Raw genomic sequence first — 23,710 nt, 5'->3', positions numbered from 1 at the left:
TGAAAAGTGCCCCATCACAGCAATATGAATTCTGTTAATATTCAGATTGAAGCAAGAACACATATCAAATTTATGGTTAAGCTTGGTTGGAAGAATAGTGAAATCATTGATACTTTATGAATACTTTATGGGGACAATGCCCCAAAGAAATCAGCAGCTTACAAATAGATAACTCATTTTAAGAATGGATGAAACAATGTTGAACACCTTAGTGGCAGATCATCCACGTCAGTACATGAAGAAAAAATTAATTTTGTTTGTTCCTGAATTGCAGAGGACTGACAACAGCAGAAACATTTATAGCCCACACCACAGACATCTCACTTGGTTCAGCACACAGAGTTCTGAATGACAAATTACAGTTGAGCAAACTTTTCACTCAGTGGGTGCCCAAACTGTTGCACCCAGATTAGCTGCAGGTAAGAATAGAGCATTCAATGAAAATTTTAAACAAATGGTATTAAGATCCTGAAGCATTTCTTTGAAGAATTGTAATAGTAGATGAAACATGGCTTTACCAGTATGATTCTGAGGACAAATTACAATCAAAGTAATGGCTACTAAGAGGTGGAAGTGGTCCAGTCAAAGCAAGAGTGGATTGGTCAAGAGCAAAGATGCCAAAGTTTTTTGGGATGCTCAAGACATTTAGCTTGTTGACTTTCTGGAGGGCCAAAGAACAATAACATCTGCTTATGGTGAGTATTTTGAGAAAGTTAGCTAAAGCTGTAGCAGAAAAATGCCCAAGGAAGCTTCACAAGAGAGTCCATCTCCATCATAGCAATACTCCTACACCTCCTCTCATCAAACAAAGGCAATTTTGTGAGAGTTTTGATGGGAAATCATTAGACATCCACCTTAAAGTCCTGATTTGGCTTTTTTTTTCTTTTTTTCTTTTCTTTTTTTTTTTTTGAGACAGAGTCTGCTCTGTTGCATGGGCTGGCGTGCAGTGGCACAATCTTGGCTGACTGCAAGCTCCGCCTCCCAGGTTCACACCATTCTCCTGCCTCAGCCTCCTGAGTAGCTGGGACTACAGGTGCCCGCCACCACGCCCAGCTAATTTTTTGTATTTTTAGTAGAGACGGGGTTTCACCGTGTTAGCCAGGATGGTCTCGATCTCCTGACCTGGTGATCAACCGGCCTTGGCCTCCCAAAGTGCTGGGATTACAGGTGTGAGCCACCACACCCGTCCTGATTTGGCTTTTTCTGATTTCTTTTTGTTTCCTTAAAAAAATCTGTTAAAAGGTACCCATTTTTCTTGAGTTAATAATGTAAAACAAGACTGCATTGACATGGTTAAATTTCCAGGACCCTCGATTCTTTAGGGATGGACTATGTGGCTGGTATCATGGTTTATAGAAATGTCTTGATCTTGATGGAGCTTATGTTAAAAAATAAAGTTTATATTTTTTGTTTTTATCTTTTAGTTCCATTTTCCATGAACTTTTGAAAGTCCCTTTGTGTATGTGTTAATTTGATAAAAATTAAAACTGATTATAAAAAAGATATCATGGGGCAATTTAGGGGAAAATTATGTTTTAACTAAAATGTTTTTGAATTAAAAAGACAAGTTTTTTTTTTTCAGGACTTCAGAGTTTTATTATTACTCAAGTCAGTCTTCCTCAGCATTTGGTGATCAGAGTTTTTTGTTTGTTTGTTTTGAGACCGAGTCTCTCTCTGTCACCCAGGCTGGAGTGCAGTGGCGTGATCTTGGCTCACTGCAACCTCTGCCTCCCGGGTTCGATTGATTCTTCTTCCTCAGCCTCCTGAGTAGCTGGGACTATAGGCGCACACCACCATGCCCGGCTAATTTTTATAATTTTAGTAGAGATGGGGTTTCACCATATTGGCCAGGCTGGTCTCGAACTCCTGACCTCATGATCTGCCCGCCTTGGCCTCCCAAAGTGCGGGGATTACAGGCGTGAGCCACCATGCCTGGCCTGGGGATCAGGGTTTTTAAGGACAACTTAGTGGGTAGGGGAAGCCTGTGAGCTGGGAGTGCTGATTGGTCAGGTCAGTGATGAAATCATAGGGAGTAGAAGCTGTCTTCTTGTGCTGAATCAGTTCTTGGGTGGGGGCTACAAGATCAGATGAGCCAGTTTATTGATCTGGGTAGTGCCACCTGATCCATCAAGTGCAGGGTCTGCAAAATATCTCAAGCACTGATCTTAGGAGCAGTTCAGGTAGGGTCAGAATCTTGTCACCTTCAGCTGCATGACTCCTAAACCATAATTTCTAATCTCATGGCTAATTTGTTAGTCCTACAAAGGCTGTTTAGTCCCCAGGCAAGAAAGAGGCTTGTTTTGGGAAAGGCCTGTTATCTTTTTTTAAACTAAAAACTAGAAACTATGCTCCTCCCAAAGTTAGATCAACCTATGCCTAGGAATTAACAAGGAGAGCTTGGAGGTTAGAAGCAAGATGGAGTTGGTTACGTCAGGTCTCTTTCACTGTCTAAGGTGTAATTTTGCAGTGGCAATTTCAGTCCCTCTCTTTAGGTTTTATACCTCTTAATCTTAAGGTGTTGGCTAATGAAGATGGAAAAAGGGCGAAGACTTCTCTAACTTATTCCTGCTGATCAGGGGCATAGTGGTGGTAGGTGTTGACCCCAAGGTGAGAGGAGTGGAACCACTTTGCAACTTTCTGATCATATTCACACAGAGCAGGCTGGGCTTCCAAGGCTTGCATGTTAAAGGCGTTAGTATTGTCATCTATAGTTTTAGTACAGCATTTAAGGGAGAAGCATACTATAAGCTAAATGATGAGCTCTAAGATAAGGAGTGCAGTTCCCAGTTTTAAAAGTAAAAATCTGAGAGCATTAGTTTGGGAACTTGTAGCCCACAAAGAATTTAGGATTTTGTCCAAACTGCAGAAAAAAACTCAAGAACAGTTAACAACAGGTGTTCTATAGTTTTTTCTTTTGAAGCATAATTTTTCTCTCTCCAGTCCCCATTTTTATGAAAAACAAATGAAAATAGAACTAATTTGTTTACAAAATGAACTTTAGTCTTATTGTAATTGGCCTGATTATTGCATACAGTGCAGCAAGATTATTTTTCACATAGGCTTTTTAAAATTGGCTTTGGTGGAACTCTGTTCCATAGGGAATCTCAGATAAGATTTTTTTTAAAGCCGAGCCCAGCCATGGGCTTGTACCTCAAATACCTATGAGCTGGGAAAATTCCTCTCCTCTTGAGGTCCCAGGATAACTTGGGGCTCCTAGGCCTGTTAGAAAGTGACATTCTTTACTTACCACAGGTCAGAAACCTTGTACAGGGACTGTGTAGATAGAGTATGAGGCCACATTTCCCTAGGGGCTGTTATTGGCTCTATAAGTCAACCTTGATTATTTAAAGAAAGTATGCCATTCCAGTCAAAGTCTTGGTAAAATAACCAGTTTCTCCAATTGTGTCCTGTTGAAAACAGATTCTTATTGCACTTATGCAAATAACTATACTGCCATAAGTTGAGAATACTCACAAATAGTTTCCAAATTCTGGATAAATTAGGTAGAGAAACAAATATGCTCCAAATTTTGTTCATAGGAATATATTTTACTAAATTGTTAAAAGCTGTAAATAGCTCAAAAGTTTTCTTGGCTCTGGAAACAAAAAGGATCAGCAATGTTTTATGCAAAAAAGTCAGAAAAAGATTACTTTAGTCTTCTAATAGTTCAGTTAACTCCTGTTCTGCTTGATATTCATGAATATTTCAGGTCTCCATGGGAGTCTTGGAAGTTTTTTCTCTTTATTCTAATGTCATAATCCCCAAAGTTATAAGAAACTTGCATTCAAGAGCACCTGTCAATGTTTTATAGCTGATTAGGAAACCACCATTTAAAGAGGATCAAAATAAGGCAACAATTGCCTATGGATGACAAAAAATCTTAAGGCAGCCATAGTTAAAGACACAATTGACAAGAAAATGTGTTACCTCTGTGGCACACAATAATTTAACATAATTATAATTCTTAATGATATCATATACTAAGTCATATCAGAAGTGTAGGAGTTTCACATAATTTTGGAGCATATACCTATAACACATTTACACAAATATAGCCCAAAGAAAGCCAAATACCATTTTAAATTTGACAGTGCTTCCTGTATGATTTTTATACCAAATAAGCCAACACATCATTTTTGGACTTCAGGGGACCTAATGTCTAAAGGATTAATTAGGTCAGAAAGTGACATACTTTATAATTTGATTTTGGAAAGTTTGTCAGATATCAAAGGCATAAAACACTGGATATCACAAAATGGGATCACAGTTTATTTACTTATCCGAGGTGGTAACTCAAAAAAAATATTTTTAAAGCAAAACCCTTTACTCTGATAGAAGAGTTTTAGTTTTCCAAACAAGACCCAATGGAGATAGCAAGAGGCCAACTAATATCTTGTCCTTCCTCCCCCTTTTTCCCTGCCATTTACCCAAAGGGGCAAAAAACCCCCTTTCATTATCTTTTAATATTACATACAAATCTTTTTCAAATGAGAAAACCAAATTTCATGTTTGCATTAGTGCATCTTCAATGTTAAAGCTAGTTTTTTAAATAAAATATTATAAATTATATAGTTTAAATTAGTTTGACCATAAGGTAATATTTTTATAAACTTTTTTAGAACCCTTTACAGTTTTCTCCATAGAGCTCTTTTTTTTCTAAAGAAAAATTCTTTTAAATTTCTTGTTACCAGACTCTAGCCAGAAGAGCCAATATTTCTGGCTTTTGAATTCTACCACAAGTAACTTTCCACATGAAATTAATAACTTTTAACTAAGGTTATAACTTAACCATGGATGCATAAAGTGTTTTAAAGAGATGGTAAGCATTTTTTTAAAAAAGAAGATTTATAATCTCCCCAAGGATAGTTCAGAGAAAGGAAAATTCAAGACAGGAAATCAGAAGTGATTGTTGAGGGGAAAAAAACCTTAATATGTGGCAAAGTTACACACATAATAAACCAGAGAGAAATTATTCCGGAAGCCAAGAATTGAATCTGGACTACCATTGTCAAAAAACAAAGCCTTAGCTACTGAGCTACACAGCATTGAGCAGTTTCTATTCCTCTTCCCAGAAGAAGTCTAGAGCAGTCAATTTCAAGCTTGCAAAGGCTCTTGATTGCTTAAGATAATTTTAGGGCTATGATATGAACCGTAAAATTTCTGTCCTCTGGATGGCAGAAACCAAGGGAAAGTATCCCCACATGGTTGCAAGGTTTAAGTTCTTAAGGACACAAAACAAGATAGAGAAATTTCATCCAATATTGGTTTCAGGGACCCACAGCAAAGTTTGTAAATGACCAGCCTGCTGGGGCTGGCTTGAAAAGCAGCCTTATAGGGGCCCTAAACCCTCATTATATCCTGTGATACCTATTACAGAATAACACAGAAAGACAAATTCTTAGCACACAGCACACCAGATTTGCTACAGCCTAAGGCTAGTTTCACAAATCCTTTTTTCTATCAATCAGACTCATGCAGAGGAGACAAATAGTGATGTCTACCATTTACATACACACATACAGAAGGAGCGAGAAAGAGATCAGAAACTTGGCTGGTAAGAATTTCATATGCTTTTTTTTTTTTTTTTTTTTTTTTTTGCTGGCATACCAGGTTTCCAGGTTCCTTTTCTCTGCAGCTTCCAGAAGAATGGAGCAACTTTTGATGATCCTGCTTGATGTGCCATAGCTGTGGGGTTCCAGCCACTTTACAAAAGCCACTTTTTCTGTCTTATGGAATCATAGACAAAAGATTCTCAATTTTGCAAGATGTTGCCTAATGGGCTGCATGGGGAACCGAATTAACATTTTCCATTCTAGCAAAATACACATAACAAAACAGACACCAGTCACCTCATTCAGCATCCAATATCAACCTGTCAAAGCTCAAACTTTCTCCTGTTGGTCCCCTGTTGACTTTGGTCTACTGTAGGTGGGGAAGGATGACCTCTGAATGGTAATTCACAACGGGTGGTCTCTGGGCAAGGTGAAGAGTGGATAGTCACCCTGAGACAGGCCTGTTGAGCATTCTTTCAGGCTCATGGAATGTAACCAGACAAGGAAAGTTCTCTGAGTTAGGACTGTGGAACTTCTGTAGACAATTCCTTCTGAGATCCCCTCCACATGTACAAACATACGCTAAGACAAGAAGGACAGAAGGCCTTCCAAATCAGATTTCTAATCAAGAACTCCAAGAGTATCTCATCCAAACTATCCTCCTATTCTCAGTCTGAGAAATCTCCCTGAAATCTTCCTGATTGAGGAGAAGTCTCCTGAACCAAGACTTCCTACTAGTTAGGGAGAGCCAACCATGACTCCCCAGGAGCTGAACCGAGACAGACACCCCCCAGTGGGGCTATAGACAAACCAAGACCCCTGAAGAGCTGAATTGAGATAGACATCCCATGGTGGAGCTACAAACAGATACCCCACAATGGGGCTGTGGACAGACACCCCATCATGGGGCTACAGAACCATTTGGGAGAAGGAAGGAGGCATTGGCAGTGCCTAGGATACTCACCAAACCAGACACCTTGTAATGGGGTTACAGCTACAGACACTCTGCCATGGAGCCATAGATACCCTGTGAGGGGGCTACAGTAATGGGATGTCTTACCAGGACTATTTCTTTATTATAGTTAAATCCATGCACATTGGGTGGGCAGCACTGCCAAGAGTAGCAGAGTCAGCCCCCAGTCCAAGAGAACTAGGCAGCCACTTGGGCTGGCCTCTGGATCCATTGCCAGAGTGGGACTACTGAACCATGTGCTGGTAGTCACAAGGGCATTGCTGGATGAAGCCCCAGATTTGTAACCACCCAGTGGGTTCACCTTGCCGCTGTGTGGACAGAACCAATTTATCATGATGGGAATTACAATAGAGAAAGAGTAATTCATGCAGAGCCTTCTTTGGAGTAGACTGGAGTTTTATTGTTACTCACATCAGTCTCCAATAAAGTTTGACTAATGAGGTACAGTGGTGTATGCTAAAACCAAGAGAGCATGCAAATGCATTTGTAAAGGTCCTGTCCTAATTTTCTTCATCAATAGATAAATTTTTGTAAGTCTGCCTTTCAATCATATTATATAGAAAGTGGTAGGCCAGGTAGGCCAGGTGCAGTGGCTCATGCCTGTAATCCCAGCACTTTGGGAGGCTGAACTGGGTGGATCATTTGAGGTCAAGAGTTCAAGACCAGCTTGGCCAACATGATGAAACCCCATCTGTACTAAAAATACAAAAATTAGCTGGGTGTGTTGGTGTGGGCCTGTAGTCCCAGCTACTTAGGAGGCTGAGGCAGATGAATTACTTGAACCTGTGAAGTGGAGGTCGATATTGCACCATTGCACTCCAGCCATGGTGACAGAGTGAGACTCCATCTCAAAAAGAAGGAAAGAAAGAAACAAAGTGGCAATTAACTTACTTTTCTGTTATTTGTTGAGAAAATATGGGGTGGAGATGTAAATCCTACAGAAATTTGTAAGTTTTAGAACATACTCATTCACTTGTTTCAATATCTTCAGGATATGGGAAGTTGGGCTTGTTTAATATCTCATATTAAATTTTCTGTTTAACCCTCTTTCTCTCTCTCTACCCCTCCTCTTCTCCTTCCCTTACCCCTGCTTGAAGCTATTATCTTTTAGTGAATTGGGTGTATGCCTAAAATCGCGGTCAAAAAACCTAGAAAAACTAGGATTATAAGTGTAGTCTCTTAACTCACAGAGCATATCAGTTGCTCAATAAAATTTTTCCCATGAATTAAAAAAAAATCATAATAAAGCAGTCTAATATAGTGGATAAATCTATCCATTTTGGAATCAGGTTCAAATCTCAGTTCCGCAACTTGCTAGCTTCGCAGCTTGGGTCAAGCAGTGTATCTCTCCAAGCCTCAGTTCCCTCATATGTAATATATGATGTATTAATGTCTACTTCAGAAGATTAGATGAGATGAGTAAAGTACCTGACGTGTTTGTGGGTGTGTGTATGTAGATATAGCATGTATGGGATATAGTAATTTAATATTTTATTATTATTCCTATAACAATATCTTTTTTATTTTTTTGTTTTGTAGATGCGGCTACCATGGTCTCTTGCTGTGCTATTTCTTGGTCAACTGTTGATTATCAAGTAGCTTTAAGAAAATCCTTACCTGACAAGAAGCTTCTTAATGGATTATGTCCCAAAATCACATATCTCTTTTACAAGTTTTTTACATTATTATCGTGGATGCTCAGTGTTGTACTTCTACTATTCTTAAATGTTAAGATTGCTTTATTTATGTTGTTATTTCTTTGGTTGTTAGGTGTAATATGGGCATTTAAAAAGAACACCCAGTTTTGTACTTCTGTAAGTATGGAATTCTTATATAGGATTGTTGTTGGATTCATTCTTATCTTTACGTTTTTTAATATTAAGGGACAGAATACCAAGTGTCCAATGTCTTGTTATTATATTGTTAGGGTACTGGGCACTTTGGGCATATTGATTGTATTCTGGGTTTGCCCTCTCACTATTTTTAATTCAGACTATTTTATACCTATCAGTATCACTATAGTTCTTACTCTTCTTCTTGGAATTCTTTTTCTTATTGTTTATTATGGGACTTTTCACCCCAACAGAAGTGAAGAAACAAAATGTGATGAAATTGATGGAAAACCAGTTCTAAGAGAATGTAGAATGAGATATTTCCTAATGGAATAAGCTATTCATTTATGATATATATTTTCTTATATTTTATTTCATTGGTTAGTAAAGAAAATGTGTATTATGTGAGTGTATTGTCTCTTATTTTTGCCACTTTTAATTTGAAATTAATTCTGTGAAATAGGAGGTACATAGTAGTATTTTATTTTTAAAATTAATTTCTCATTTGGTTTTGAAGATCTTGGGTACTCAGATATCTTTCTGCTGCCTGGTAGAGCTGCCATCTTGAGCCTGAAATGTAAGAAATGGTCTGGTTTTCATAATGAGAAGGCTGGAATTGAGCTTCCTTCCTATTTTTCTTCCTTGTTCCTGAACTAATACTACTGTACCTGTTGTGGAGGACTGCAAAGGGAAGAGAAAAGCAGAACACTTTATGATTTTTTCCTTTATTGTCTTCAGTGCATATATTTGCAGTTGGGGACAGGTTGAGTAGAGGAAAAGGGAAGGAAGGGTAAGAAGAAAACAAATTTTTAGCACCTGCTATGCTTTCATCCATGATATCTCCAATTCATAAGTACAAAAGAGAATTGGTATGCATTTGAGAGGTTTGACATTTCATTATTTACTGATTTCCTAGCTTGTCTGAATTAACGCACTCTTAACATAATTATATTATTCCTATTTGTGCTAGAATAGTTGTATCTAAGTCATATTTTAAATTGTTTTTATTTCTAAAAAATTATGGTAAAAACATATACAGTTTACCATCTTAATCACTTTTGCATGTACAGTTCACCAGTGTTAACTGTATTCACCTCGTGCAACAGATCTCAAGAACTTTTTCATCTTGTAAAGCTAAGACTCTCTATTTATTGAACAAATCCCCATTTCCTCCTTTCCCAAGTCCCTGGCAACCACAATTATAATTTTTCGTTTCTATGAGTCTGACTACTTTAGATACCTTATTGCTATGGTTTGAATGTGCCCCCAAAATTTCATGTGTTTGAAACTTAATCTCCAAATATGTGTGTTGATGGCATTTGGAAATGGTGGGGACTTTGGGCAGTATTTAAGATTAGATTAGATAAGGTTATCAGGATGGGTTCCCCATGATGGGACTGGTGGTTTTATAGGAAAAGGAAGAGAGACCTGAGCTAGCACACTCTTGCCCTCACTATTTGATGCCTTCTGCCATGTTATGATACAATAAAGAGGCCCTCACCAGATGCCAGTGCTATGCTCTTGGCCTTCCCAGGCTCTAAAACCATGAGTAAAGCAAACTTTTCTTTATAAATTACCCAGTCCCTGGTATTCAGGAGAAAACACACTAAGACACATATAAGTGTAGTCATATTGTATTTGTCTTTTGTTACTGGGCTATTTCATTGAGTATAATGTCTCTGAGCTTCATATTTTAGCATGTGACAAGATTTACTTTTTTTTTTTTAAGGCTGAATAGTGTTCCATTGTATGTATGTGCCACATTTTCTTTATCCATTCATTCATTGATGAATGGATTGATGAATGGATATTTGGGTTGCTTCCACCTCTTGACTATTGTGAATAGTGCAACAGTGAACTTGGATTTACAAATACTTCTTTGAGATTCTGCTTTCAGTTCTTTTGGATATATACTCAGAAATGGGATTACTTGATCACATGGTAATTCTGTTTTAAATCCTATTCAGAAGTAGGATTTCTTGATCATATGCTAGTTGTGTTGAAGAACCTTCATACTGTTTCCATAATGGCTGCACTATTTTACAATCCCACCGATAGTGCATAAATGCCCCAGTTTCTCTATGTCCTCACCAACACATGTTGTATTCTGTTTTTTTTTTCTTTTGATAATGGTCACCCTAATGAATATGAGATGATATTTCTTTGTAGTTTTGATTTGGATTTCTTTAATGATTGGTGACGTTAAGCATCTTTTTATGTGCTTATTGGCCATTCATATATCTTCTTTGAGAACTGTCTATTTCTAAGAGTATGTAAATAATTTCTATAACTGGACAACAACAAAAAAGCCTAAATAACCTGATTAAAACTGGGCAAAAACTCAGTAATATGTCCCCTATACTACTCTTTGAGAAAGTTAATCAGTGTGAACCATATACTCTTGTAGGAGGCAGGAAATCTTTGGTTTACCTTGGGCACATAATTCTTGTATAATTACATAGCTCCCTGTTTCTGCATGTTTGATGTATATGTTTGCATGTATGTTTGTGGGGTGAAGGTGAGAAAAGAAGTTAAGCTGCTTGGTCTCCATTGATTGCCTTTTCTCTTGAGTATGGGTTACATTTTCACGTTTGCTCATATGGCTACTATTTTTGAATTGTGTCCTTGATGGTATGACTGATACATTTTAGATCCTCTTGATTATTTTTGTTCTTCAGAGGAACATTTTTTTTTTTTCTTTTCAGCAGGCAGTAACTTGAACTTTAAGCTCTGAACTCTAAACAATCTTTATTTAACCTTCAGTGGGCTGCATAGGGTGTTCCCTTATATGCATAGTTCAAGGTCAGCCTAAAATTTGGGCAGAATTAATATATGAAGTGAGACTTCCTTTCTGTTGGTTCTATTTTTCTCCTAGATTTTCCACCTCATTTTTCAGCAGTTGTGGTCATTGCATACTACATTCTCTGGGCCTTAAAACCACTAAAACTGTAGGTTTTTAAATTTGGATTTTGTGTAGTTGATGTGCTGAGTGGGGTCTGCTCTGACTCAGTGCCATTCCTTCTTCCAGATGTCGACCACTCTCCAGTGTCTGCTTGCTTTTTTTTGCTCTCAAGTGCTTTCAGGTAATTGTCAGTATTTTGTCCAGAGTTCATAGTGGTTATTTGTGAGAGGATTTGTGTAATAAGAGATATACCCACCTTCTTATTAATCTATAACATTTTCAGTAATCTTTCTGTAATATTTGCCAGTCTTTCTGCCAGCATTTTGGGAGGCTGAGGCAGGTGGATCATCTGATATCAGGAGTTCAAGACCACCCTGGCCAACATGGTGAAACCCCATCTCTACTAAAAATACAAAAATTAGCCCGACTACCTCTAATCCCAGCTACTTGGGAGGCTGAGGAAGGAGAATCACTCGAACTTGGGAGGCAGAAGCTGCAGCGAGCAGAGATCATGCCATCACACTCCAGCCTGGGTGACAGAGCGAGACTTCACCTCAAAAGTAAAATCTTTCTGTAATATTTACTTGGACAAGATGTATAAAGCTTTTTAAATTTAACATTTAGTTCTCTCTCATCTCTAATGACCCTGATAAAAACTGCAATATAGATATTATTATCATCACTACCCTTTAACTGGGAGAACCAAGGTTCATAGAGTTTAAATAATTTGCCAAAGTTCACACAGATCAAATCTCAGGATTTTTCACCTCAAATCCAGTTTATTTTTTGTGAAACCATGCTGTCTTTATCTGATGAATAGGTTACCTAGAGCTATGCTAAGTTATGCATGATTTAAAAATTATTATTTTTGTGATAGAGTCTTGCTCTGTCACCCAGGCTGGAGTGCAGTGGTGTGATCGTGGCTCACCACAACCTCAACCTCCTGGGTTCAAGTGATTCTGGTGCTTCAGTCACCCAGGTAGCTGGGACTACAGGTGTGCACCACCATACCTGGCTAATTTTTGTATTTTTAGTAGAGATTGGGTTTTGCCATGTTGGCCAGGCTGGTCTTAAACTCTTGGCCTCAAGTGATCCACCTGCCTTGGCCTCCCAAAGTGCTGGGATTACAGGCATGAGTTACCATGCCAGGCCTAAATTATTTATTTGCCTATGATATAATTTTTAAAAACGTTTAGCCTACATATTTTCCAGCTTTAGCTCAAGGTAGAGCTGGAATTGTGTCTCTGTTAGCTTGAACAATCCCGTTAACAATATATGTAATGGGAAAAAGGGTAGGAAATAATATATTATACATCTACTAAGGAGTTCGAATGCTAAGTATCCCACAGAAACATAGATTAAGTATTCATTCCATCCAACAAACGTTTTCTTATTGGTTTTATAGCCAAGAAATAAAGGGGAAGATCCTGGTCAGATGTTTTGGCTAAATAGTAAGCTTTTAAAATGAACTTTTAATATAGAATGAACTTAATTAATTTTATCCTCTTATGTTCTATATGGTTCGGTCATGGCTTTACAACACTTAAATTTCCACAACTAAATTATGAGATTTTTCTAGATTATTATGTGCATATAAGAGGCCTTTTGAAATTTAAAAAAGCAGAAAAATAATTATGAGCAATATTTTCATAAAAGAACACTCATATGCACCTATATACATTCACATCTTCAAATATGAATACTATCCTCAGACTAGTGGTTCTCAACCTTTAGTGTGCATCAGAATCACCTGGAGTGCTTATTGAAACACATTGCTGGCCCCTATCCCGAGTTTCTTTTTAGCAGGCATTAGGTAAGACTTGAAATATGCATGTTTAAAAAAGTTCCCGGATGTTGCTGATGCTGGTGTTCTCCCCTCCCTTCTTAGAGAATCCCCGTTGACTTTTGAAGGCTATCAGTTAATAACTAGTTTCAAAACAGCCACTAGAGGGCAGTGGAACCACAGAGAAATTGGACGTGCTGCTTAATTTGTTCCCTGGTTTATATGATCATATATATTGCTGCAAGCCAGGAGAACACCAAAGCCAAACATTAATTTCTAGCACAATATCTTGATGCTCATTTCCAATTGTAAATCTTGTCCTTGTAATTGTGGGGGTCAGAGATATATAATACGTCTCTAACTCTGCTGGCTGATGCCCCACTTAATGATTATAATAAATTCAAAGTTGGACTTTTCTAGGTGAGCATTTGCACATATACATAGTAGTCTTTGGAGTTAACATGAACCATTTGTGGTTTCCGAAAGAGGCTATATTTTGCTATTAGATCTAGTTTGTTATAGAGATGATTATGTAGTTAAATGGTATCCTTCGTTTTAAGATTTGTGCCTTTTATTTTGTGAAAGTGGGACTTAAGTACTTTTAAAAAATGTTAAACAGAATATAATACATAATTATATGTTATATACAGTAAAATAAACAGCATGTAGTATATAATTATATTCCATAAAGAATATGATTATACATTCATATCTTCAAATATGAATACTATGCTTCTCATAGACTAGTGGTTCTCAATCTTTAGTGTGCCTCAGAATCACCTGAAGTGCTTATTGAAACAGAATAAAGAATGTAGAATATAAAGAATATAATTATATATAATATAAAATATAATTATATATAAAACATAAAGTAAAATATATTATAAATGTGTTATATACAAATATATAATAAAATGTATAAAATATAATATATAAAATATAATTATATATTTTAATTATATTCTTCATGGAATATAAAGATCACAGAGTATAGGGAATTTGCAGTTTCTTTCTTTTAGATATATTGCTTTGATAGTAGGAAAGGACTAGAGGAAAATGAAAAGATGTAGTTTGCAGAAATGTTGTATTTTCTTTTTGCCTAGACTGGTACAGAACTTGAAAGTTTCTTCACTGCTGCTGTTGCTGCACTTTAAAAACTCTCTCTTGATAGTGCTACGGTTTGAATGTTTGTCCTCTTCAAAACTCATTCTTAAACTTAATCCCCAATGTGGCAGTACTGAGAGGTGGGGCCGGTTTTTTTTTTTTTTTTTTTTTTTTTTTTCCAGATTCAGGAGTATATGTGCAGATTTGTTACATGGGTATATTGTGTGATGCTGAGGTTTTAGTGTCTATTGATCCCATTGTCCAAGTAGTAAACATAGTACCTGATAGGTAAATTTTCAACGCTTGCCCTCCTCCCTGTCTTCTCCCTTTTGGAATCCAGTGTCTATTGTTCCCATCTCTGTGTCCATGTGTACCCATTGTTTAGCTCCCACTGATAAGTGAGAACATGTGGTTTTCTGTTTCTGTGTTAATTCACTTAGGATAATGGCCTCCAGCTATCCATATTTCTGCAGAGGACATGATTTTGTTCTTTTTTATGGCTGTGTAGTATTCTGTGGTGTGTATTTACCACATTTTCTTTATTCAGTCCACCATTGATAAACACCTGGGTTGATGCCATGTCTTTGTTATTGTGAATAGTGCTGAGATAAACATGAGTGCAGGTGACTTTTTGGTAGAATGGCTTATTTTCCTTTGGATATGTACCCAGTAATGGGATTGCTGGGTTGAATGGTAATTCTATTTTTAGTTCTTTGAGAAATCTCCAAACTGCTTTCCACAGAGGATTGGGTCATGAAGGCACTGCCTCATGAATGGATTTATCCATTCATGGATTAGTGGATTAATAGGTTAATACATTAATGGGTTATCATGGGAGTGATACTGGTGACTTTATAAGAAGTAGAAGAGAGACCTGAGCTAGCATAGTCAGCACCCTTCCTATGGGATGCCTGTATGGCCTTGAGACTCTGCAGAGAGTTCCCACCATCTATAAGGGCCTCACCAGATGTGGCCCCTTGACCTTAGACTTCCCAGCCTCCTGAACTGTGAGAAGTAATTAGTTTCTTTATAAATTACCCAGTTTCAGGTATTCTGTTTTAATCAACAGAAAACAGATTAAGATAGATAAGTAGAGTCTTAGACACCTTTCTGAGTAGTCTTAATTCTTGGCTTGAGGCAACAATTACTTTCAATTGCAATGTAGAAATTTTTATTTGAAGTCCAAAGACTGGAGTTTGATTCCTAGATTTGACATTATTTTTTGGATGATGAGTCATTTAAGTCCCAGTTTCTGCATATGTAAAATAAGAATTACATATTTAATAATAATAATAATGTCTCCAAGGACTGTTGTGAAAAATCAGTGAGATACTGTATGTGATGGTGTTTTGCAGACTGTTACTATCCCTGAAATTTTATGTTTTTGATATTCTTTCACCAATATAGTATTATTGAACTTGATTTTGATGTTGTTATTATATCTTTGTAAAATTACTTCCACATGTACGAGATAGCAATAATTATATAAAAAATTTTAGAATTAAATTAATGACAGTGGCAGCCCATCTGGAATGGCCTCTGTGAAGATGTGGGCTGCAGCGGGGGAGGTGTGGCTGAGGCTGCCCTGTTCTGCAGAGCCAGCGGGGGCGGGAGCAGGTGAGAGCCCTGCCCTCTACTGAGTCAGTAGGGCAGGAGACCTGTGCTCCTGGGTGCAGCTGTAGCTTCCCAGCTGTGGCTCTAGACCTGGGGATCCCTGCACTCTTAGGGGCCCAGGAAGCCCCCTTACCCCCACAGGCTTGGAAGTGCCCACTCCTGCTTCCTTGTCTCTCCCCACTCCCGGCACCTTCTCTGGTGTGGAGCAAAGTTGTAGCCAAGCCTGGGTGCTATTGTGACCTAGCTGCATGTGTGAGCACTCAGAGAGGCACTAAAATGCTAGCCCCCAGCAACCTTGGCTCCCTCTAGACTTTGGGTGCTGACGAGCATTGGAGGGAGGCTGGTAGGGGCTGAGGGTGGCTCTGTGCAGGCCTGCAGGTGCCCCTTGGCATGAGGAGCCTGGGCACTGTGGATGGCATGTCGATGATGGCAGGAGGCAGACAGGTTCCTGGTGGAAAAGGGCAAGTCCCCAGTGAAACCCCGCCATCTAACCAGGGACAGCTTGAAGCCTGGAGGCCAGGCTGTGAGTTCTGGGTAGAATCCACTGCCCAGATGAGAACTTTATGGTGCTTTTTTCCATGGCTGCCCATGGACCAATCAGCATGCACTTCTACCTTTCTGAGCCCACAAAAACCCCAGACTCAGCCAGACTAACACAGACATTAGGACTATAAGCTGTGAGAAGGAGCTACCTACTTCAGGTCTCCTCAACTCTTGAGGATGACCTGCCGGCCTAAAGGAGCTACCCACCATAGCTCTGCTCTCTGCTGAGAGCTGGACACTTACCTGAATGACCTGCCTGTGGAAAGGAGCTACCCACCATAGGTCTCCTCTCTGCAGAGAGCTGGACACTTACCTGGATGACCTGCCTGTGGAAAGGAGCTACCCACCATAGGTCTCCTCTCTGCTGAGAGCTGGACATTCATCAGAATGACCTGGCTACAGAAAGGAGCTACCCAAAGGAGTGACCCACTTCAGGTCTCCTGAGAGTTTTTCTGTTGCTCAATGAAGATCCTGTCTGCATCGCTCACCCTCCAGTTGTTTGTGTATCTCCTTCTTCCTGGATGTGGGACAAAAACTTGGGGCCTGCTGAATGGTGGGACTGAAAGAGCTGTAATACAAACGGGGCTGAAACATGTTCCATGCTTGCCACATTGTGGGTGATGAGAAGGAGAGAAGAGCTGTGGCCCTTCTGGGAGTCCAGACCTCAGGGCTCCCCAGTCTAGGGCTGTGACACACTGTAACACCCTCTTTGGAGTTCCGTGGTTACTCGTGCCTCCAAGCTTTCAGGTGCCACCACATTTCCTTTATCTAGATGTTGGTGCCTGCAGCAGAAGCCACTTGTGTTACATTTGGTCCAGTCACAGCCTCACATGGAGCCGGCATCTATGCCAGTGCCTGGAGCTGCCCCCCTGCCACAGCTGGCATGCCTGGCTGTGCACAGTGGCTGGACCCATGCTTGCTCACTCACACACCTCTCACCACTCAATGCCTGACTCCCCCTTGGCAGGCATTGGATCCAGGCCGGTAGTGCGAGTTGAGCGCAGCCTGCCAGGCCGTTTGGGTGGATGAGTCCAGCAGGTGCAAGCAAACCCCAAGCAGAGGCATTACTGGCCACAGAGGTTTCTGGCTGGTGACAGACCAGTCACCCTAGGGTGTCACTGTGACTATATAACAAATAAGCTGAATCCTTTTGCGTATAACATCTTAGTTTTTCATTAGACTGTTGTGTGTTATATTTATTCCTGATATTTAGAAAATATAATCTACAGAGACTGTTAAATACAAGTAGTAGTAGTGATTAGATCAGGAATAAGGCTTAAGTTGCAAATTATTTTCTGGGCTTTGGAAGTATGTATACATGCGTGTGTGTATGGTGTGTGTATGCATGAATCCACTTATGTGCATGGTAGGATTTCATGAAGTATTTAATGATAAATATTATTTCTCTTATTTTTTCTGGACTGGAGCCCCTTTAGCTATGGTCGCTTTAAGGTTAAACAATGGTTTTATTTATAGTTTTGTTTTGTGTCTGGTAGTGTGTCTTGCTAACTAGAATATAAGCTCATATAGATTAGGGATTGCATTTCTGTGTTGCTCAGTGAACTTTGCATGGAATTTCCAAGGGTTACTATTAGCAGCAGAATACTGTTATTTTTTCTAAGCTCCTAGATAATTGAATGGAGTATATTTTTTTCCCTAGGAAAATCATCTGATTCCACTATGGGAGCAATAAATCAATCCATCAGCATGTGCTTTGGAGGGCTGTCTATGTATTCAGCAATGTTCTGGGATAAGTCTTAATAAATACCTGTTAAATAACTGATTGGTTACCATTCCAGAGGAGTAATTTAGGTTTTCGTGGTATCTGTAGATGTGCAGCTTTTTTAAAAAATGCAGGTAAAATAACTTCTTTTCATTCTCCAAGGATATGAAGATTTCCATTGGAGTCTGCTCTTCCTTTTAGAAAACAGCTTTCTTGATATATAATTAATACAATTCAACTGTTTATTTAATACAATGGTTTTTAGCCTAGTCATCAAAATAGACTAAAACCATTAAACTTTTCTAATCTCTAACTATCACCACAATCAACTTTAGAACATTTTCATCACCTAAAAAAATAAACTCTTACTTTTATCCTTTCTGTGATGGTTAATTTTATGTGTCTATTTGGCTGGGTCATGGTGCCCAGGTAAGTGGTCAAAAATGTTATTATGGATATTTCTGTGTAGATGTTTTTGGACGAGATTAATATTTAAATGAATGGACTTGGAGCAAAACATTTTGCCTTCCGTAGTGTGGTTGGGCCTTATCGAATCAGCTGAACACCTGAAAAAACAGATGACTTATCTCCCTCAAGCAAGAGAGAATTCTGGCCTTCAGACTTGAACTGCAGTATTGGCTCATGCTGTGTATAGCCTGCTGGCCCACCCTGCTGATTTTGGGCTTGCCAGCCTCCATAATTGTGATAGTTATTATTATTATTATTTTTGAGACGGAGTCTCACTCTGTTGCCCAGGCTGGAGTGCAGTGGCACAATTCAGCTCACTGCAACCTCCACCTCCCGGGGGTTTAAGGGATTCTCCTGCCTCAGCCTCCCAAGTAGCTGGGATTACCGGCACCTGCCACCATTTTCTACTAATTTTTCTACTTTTAGTAGAGATGGGGTTTCACCATGTTGGCCAGGCTGTCTTGAACTCCTGACCTCAAGTGATCTACCCAACTCAGACTCCCAAATTTCTGGGATTACAGGTGTGAGCCACCGTGCCTGGCCTGTCATAGTTAATTTTAGGTATCAACTTGACTGAGTAAAGGGATACTCAGATACTTTGTAAAGCATTATTTCTGGGTATGGTTGTGAGGATACTTCTTGAAGAGATTGACATTTGAATCAGAGGACTAAGTAAGGATGATGTGCCCTCATCCTCCACAATGTGTAGGTATCATACGATCATTTGAGGGCCTGAATGGAACAAAAAGGCAGAGGAAAGATGATTTGCCGTTTCTTCTGGAGCTGAGACATCTATCTTCTCCTGCCCTTGGGCACCAGAACTTCAAGTTCTCTGGCCTTTGGACTCAGAATTGTAACAAAACCTCCACACCTGCTCTGTCACCCCATAGTCACGAAGTAAAAATTATACCACCCATTTCCCTTGTTCTCACACCTTTGAACTTGGACTGAGCTATGCCACCAGCTTCCCTGATTTTCCAGTTTGCAGACACAATATTGTGGGACTTCTCAGCTTCTATAATCACATGAACCAATTCCCATAATAAAGCCCATCTCATGTATCTGTCTTTATATCATATTGGTTCTGTTTCCTTGGAGAACCCTGATTAATACAATTGTGTAAGTCGATCCCTTGAAGCAAATCTCTCTATATATTCATCCCATTGATTTTTTTGTCTTTGGAGAACCATGATTAATACAACTCTTGCTCCTCCACCCCATTTTCCCTCTCACTGATTCCAGTCCTAAGCAACCACAATCCGCCTTCTGTCTATTGATTTCCCTATTCTGGACTTTCATATGAATAGAATCATATAGGATGTGGTCTTTTGTGACTGGCTTCTTTAAAACACAATATTTAAAAATTTTGATGAAGTCTGTTTTAATCTGTTTTCTGTTGTTATATCTGAATACCCGAGTCTTGGTAATTTATAAAGGAAAGAGGTTTATTTATCTTAACAGTTTTAGAGGCTGAATGGTTCAAGATTGAGTGGCCTCATCTGGTTGGCTTCTGGTGAGGGCCTCATGATGCATCATAATGTGGCAGATAAGATGAAGGGGAAGTGAGCATGTGCAGAGACCAAACACGAGAGGCAACCTCACTTTACAATCCACTCTCATGATAACTAATCCAGTCCTGTGAGAGTGAGAATTTACCCCTAAAGGGCATTAATCCCTCTTAAGGACCTAATCACCTCTTAAAGGCACAAGCTCCCAACATAGCTACAATGAGGACCATGTCTCCACATGAGTTTTGGTGAGGACAAACCATAGCAAAGTCCAATTTATCAGTTTTTTTTCATGTGCTGCTCAAGATTTTGGTTTCATATGAAAAAAGGTCATAAAGATTTGCTCCTATGTTTTCTTCTAAGACTTTTATAATTATATGCCCTTACATTTAGGTCTTTGATCAATTTGGAGTTGATTTGAGTGTGAGATAAGTGTTTATTCTTTATTCCTTTGCCTATGGCTATCCAGTTACTCCAGTACCATTTGTTGAAAAGACTATTCTTTATTCATTGACTAGTCTTGGCACCCTTATCAAAAATCAGTTGACCATAGATACATGGATTTATTTCTGGCCTCTCAATTCTGTTCGACTACTCTATATATCTATTCTTTTGTCAGTACTACACTATTTTGATTACTGTTGCTTTATACTAAGTTTTGAAATTGGGAAGTGTGATTCCTCAGTTTATTATCAATTTTCAGCATTATTTTAATTGTTCAGAGTCCCTTGCGATTTCATATGAATTTTAGAATCAGTCACTTCCTGCATAGAAATTAACTAGGATTCTGATAGGGTTTGCATTGAATCTATGGATCAGTTTGGGGAATATTGCCATTTAAGCAGTGTTGAATATTTTGGTCCATGAACATAAAATGTCTTTTCTGTTTATTTAGATGTTTTGTTTCTTTCAACAATGTTTTTATAGATTTCAGAGTATAAGTTTTGTCTTCTATTAAATTTATTCCTAAGTGTTACATCCTTTTTGATGCTACTGTGAATAGAATTGTTTTCTTAATTCATTTTTGGATTGCTCATTGCAAATGTATAGAGATACTGTTGATTTTTGTATATTAATCTTGAAGTCTTGCTGAACTTATTCACTAGCTCCGATAGTTTTTTGGGCTACTTTAAGATTTCTGCATATAAGATCATGTCATCTGCAAATAGAGATCATTTGCCTCCTCTTCCAATTTGTATACCTTTTATTTCTTTTCCTTTTTTAATGCCATGTCTAGAACATCAGTACAATGTCAAATGGAAGTGGTGAAGGTTGACATCTTTGTCTTGTGGCTTATCTTAAGGGGAACCATCCAGTCTTGCACCACTAAGTATGATGTTAACTGTGGATATTTATAGATGCTCTTTATTAGGTTGAGGAAATTTCTTCCTATTCCTATTTGTTCAATGTTTTTATCATGAAAGGGTAATAGATTTTTTTTCAAATTCTTTTTCTGTGTCTATTGAGACAATCATGTGATTTTTGTTTCTTAGCTTACTTGTGTGACATACTACATTATTTGAGTTTTGGATGTTTAACTTTGAATTCTTGGTGAAATCTCATTTGGTTATGAATTTTCTCATTTCTCATCTCCTTCTGATACTCCCTTTATGTGCATGTTGGTGCATTTAATGGTGTCCCATATTTCTGTGAGGGCCCGTTTATTTTTTCCTCATCATTTTTTTTTCTCTCTGTTCCTTTGCTTTCATAATCTCTGTCAATTTATCTTCTAGTTTACGAGTTCCTTTTTCTTTCAGTTCAAACATCCTGTTGAGACTTTCTAGCAAATACATTATTTCAGTCATTACACTTTTCAACTCCAGAATTTTGATTTGGTTCCTTTTTTTAAAAATTTATATTTATTGGTATTCTCTATTTGGTATAACATTGTCAATATATCTTTCTATACTTCTTTAATCATGCTTTTATTTATTTATTTATTTATTTATTTATTTATGATGGACTCTTGCTCTGTCACCCAGGCTGGCGTGTGGTGCCGCGATCTCGGCTCACTGCAACTTCTGCCTCTGGGTTCAAGTGATTCTCCTGCCCCAGCCTCCTCAAGTAGCTGGGACTATAGGCGCATGCCACCACGTGTGACTAATTTTTGTATTTTTAGTAGAGACAGGATTTCTCCATGTTGGCCAGGCTGGTCTCAAACTCCTCACCTCAGGTAATCCGTCAACCTCAGCCTCCCAAAGTGCTGAGATTACAGGTGTGAGCCACTGTGCTCGGCCACTTTCCTTTATTTCTGTAATGGCTACTTTGAACTATTTTTCTGTTAAATCTGACATCTGGTTGTTTTGACAGGAAATTTATGTTGTTTGCTCTCCCACCTCCCAGAGAATGGATCTTACTTTCCTGTTTCTTTGCTTGCCTCATCATTTTTTGTTGGTAACTATTTTTGATAATATAGCTACTCTGGGCACTACCCTGGGGCTGGTTATTGTTATTTTCTTATTTATTTGTTTAGCGATTGGCTAGATTATTAAAGTCTCTCCCTTGTTCTCTCTGCTATATGTCTCCCACCCCTACGTTGTTAAGCCTCTGATGTTGTTCCTTAGGGAGACACAGCTTTGAGTATGCCCACAATTAGCTTGGGATGACGGCAGCACCGGTAGGGCTCTCTCTCACTCTTTCCCTGACCACACTTAGCTGTTAAACTCCAGTAATTGCCGGACTATTGCTCTATTGTTTATAATAATGCCTTGGAATATAAATTTCTCTATACACTAATCCCATCAAATTGTGGTTCTTTGGACAGAAAAGTTTCTGAGGTCAATGTATAATATTTGTTTTGATGTTGACAGGGCTCATTCCGGCTGTCTTATTCCCCAGTTCTTTCTTGCAAATTAGCTGCCTTTATAGTTTAGGCACCCATTTAATGGGAACTTTTTAAAAAATATGGGATTACCCAGATAATGTGGAATCAGAGATGCTCTGGAAGACCCAGGTCCCGGTTCAGTTCTTTCTAAACATTGTCCTATGATATAATGGCAACATTTTTGTTGTTCACAAATAACAGCTGTATTTAGACATTGCTCTTTTAAGTCAGTCTTGATGACATAATTTCTTTGGTTTAAGATTAGAGTAGTTCAATAGCTAGCATTTTAAATTGTCACTCGCTGTCTATTTATATTATCATCAATAGTGAAGCCAGCAGGCATGGGCAGTGAAGTTATAGAGTAATAGCAAAGCTCTCCTTATATGGCCTTACCATACTGGCCCTTTAAATGGAGCTGCCTGGTCGGTTTAGAAGCAATCTCTAATGTGCTCGCTGTGTTACTTGTGACTGTTTAGGATGAATTATGCAGAGGTCTACCTATCATTCCAACAGGCAGGGATCCTTCAAGAAAATTTCCCACTGTAAGCTATATTATGCAAATGACTATTTTAATTAAAAGCCTTGTTCCCCTTCCTTTTTATGGCTGGTAGTGCCAGGACTGTACAGAGACTTTCAAAAGTCTCCAGAGTAAAAAGTCTTTCCAGTTTTTAGTCATAAATGGGTTTGGTGTTTTGCTAGAATTTTCTTGCCAAATGTTTTCTATTTGATAGAAAAGAATGCAAGCTTTTAATCATGGAATTTTTAAAAACAATTCAGGCCCATGCAATATACAACTGGATGTGCATTGGGTCAGGTACATTAGGTATTATTAATAGGACTCACTTTTCAGGAAATAAGAGCTATTTTGAAAAGCGGGTAGAGAG

General features: G+C 38.5%; 1 protein-coding gene across 3 annotated transcripts in view; it reads left to right on the top strand.

Annotated features, from left to right (window-relative positions):
- The window catches only part of XKR9 (XK related 9), a 135,905-nt gene that overhangs the window by 49,358 nt on the left and 62,837 nt on the right, over positions 1-23,710 (top strand). For 2 of the 3 annotated variants that reach the window (XM_050801912.1, XM_050801911.1), the window contains exon 6: positions 8,065-8,339. In XM_050801912.1, coding sequence (XP_050657869.1) covers positions 8,065-8,339 — 275 coding nt within the window. Of the gene's footprint in view, positions 1-8,064; positions 8,761-23,710 lie in introns of those variants that run through there. The other variant, XM_050801910.1, reaches the window with a different exon arrangement.

This window comes from Macaca thibetana, chromosome 8, assembly GCF_024542745.1.
Source record: "Macaca thibetana thibetana isolate TM-01 chromosome 8, ASM2454274v1, whole genome shotgun sequence".
Lineage (NCBI taxonomy): Eukaryota > Metazoa > Chordata > Mammalia > Primates > Cercopithecidae > Macaca > Macaca thibetana.
The sequence above is the reverse complement of the archived record's forward strand: the minus strand, read 5'-3'. Positions and strand labels throughout refer to the sequence as shown.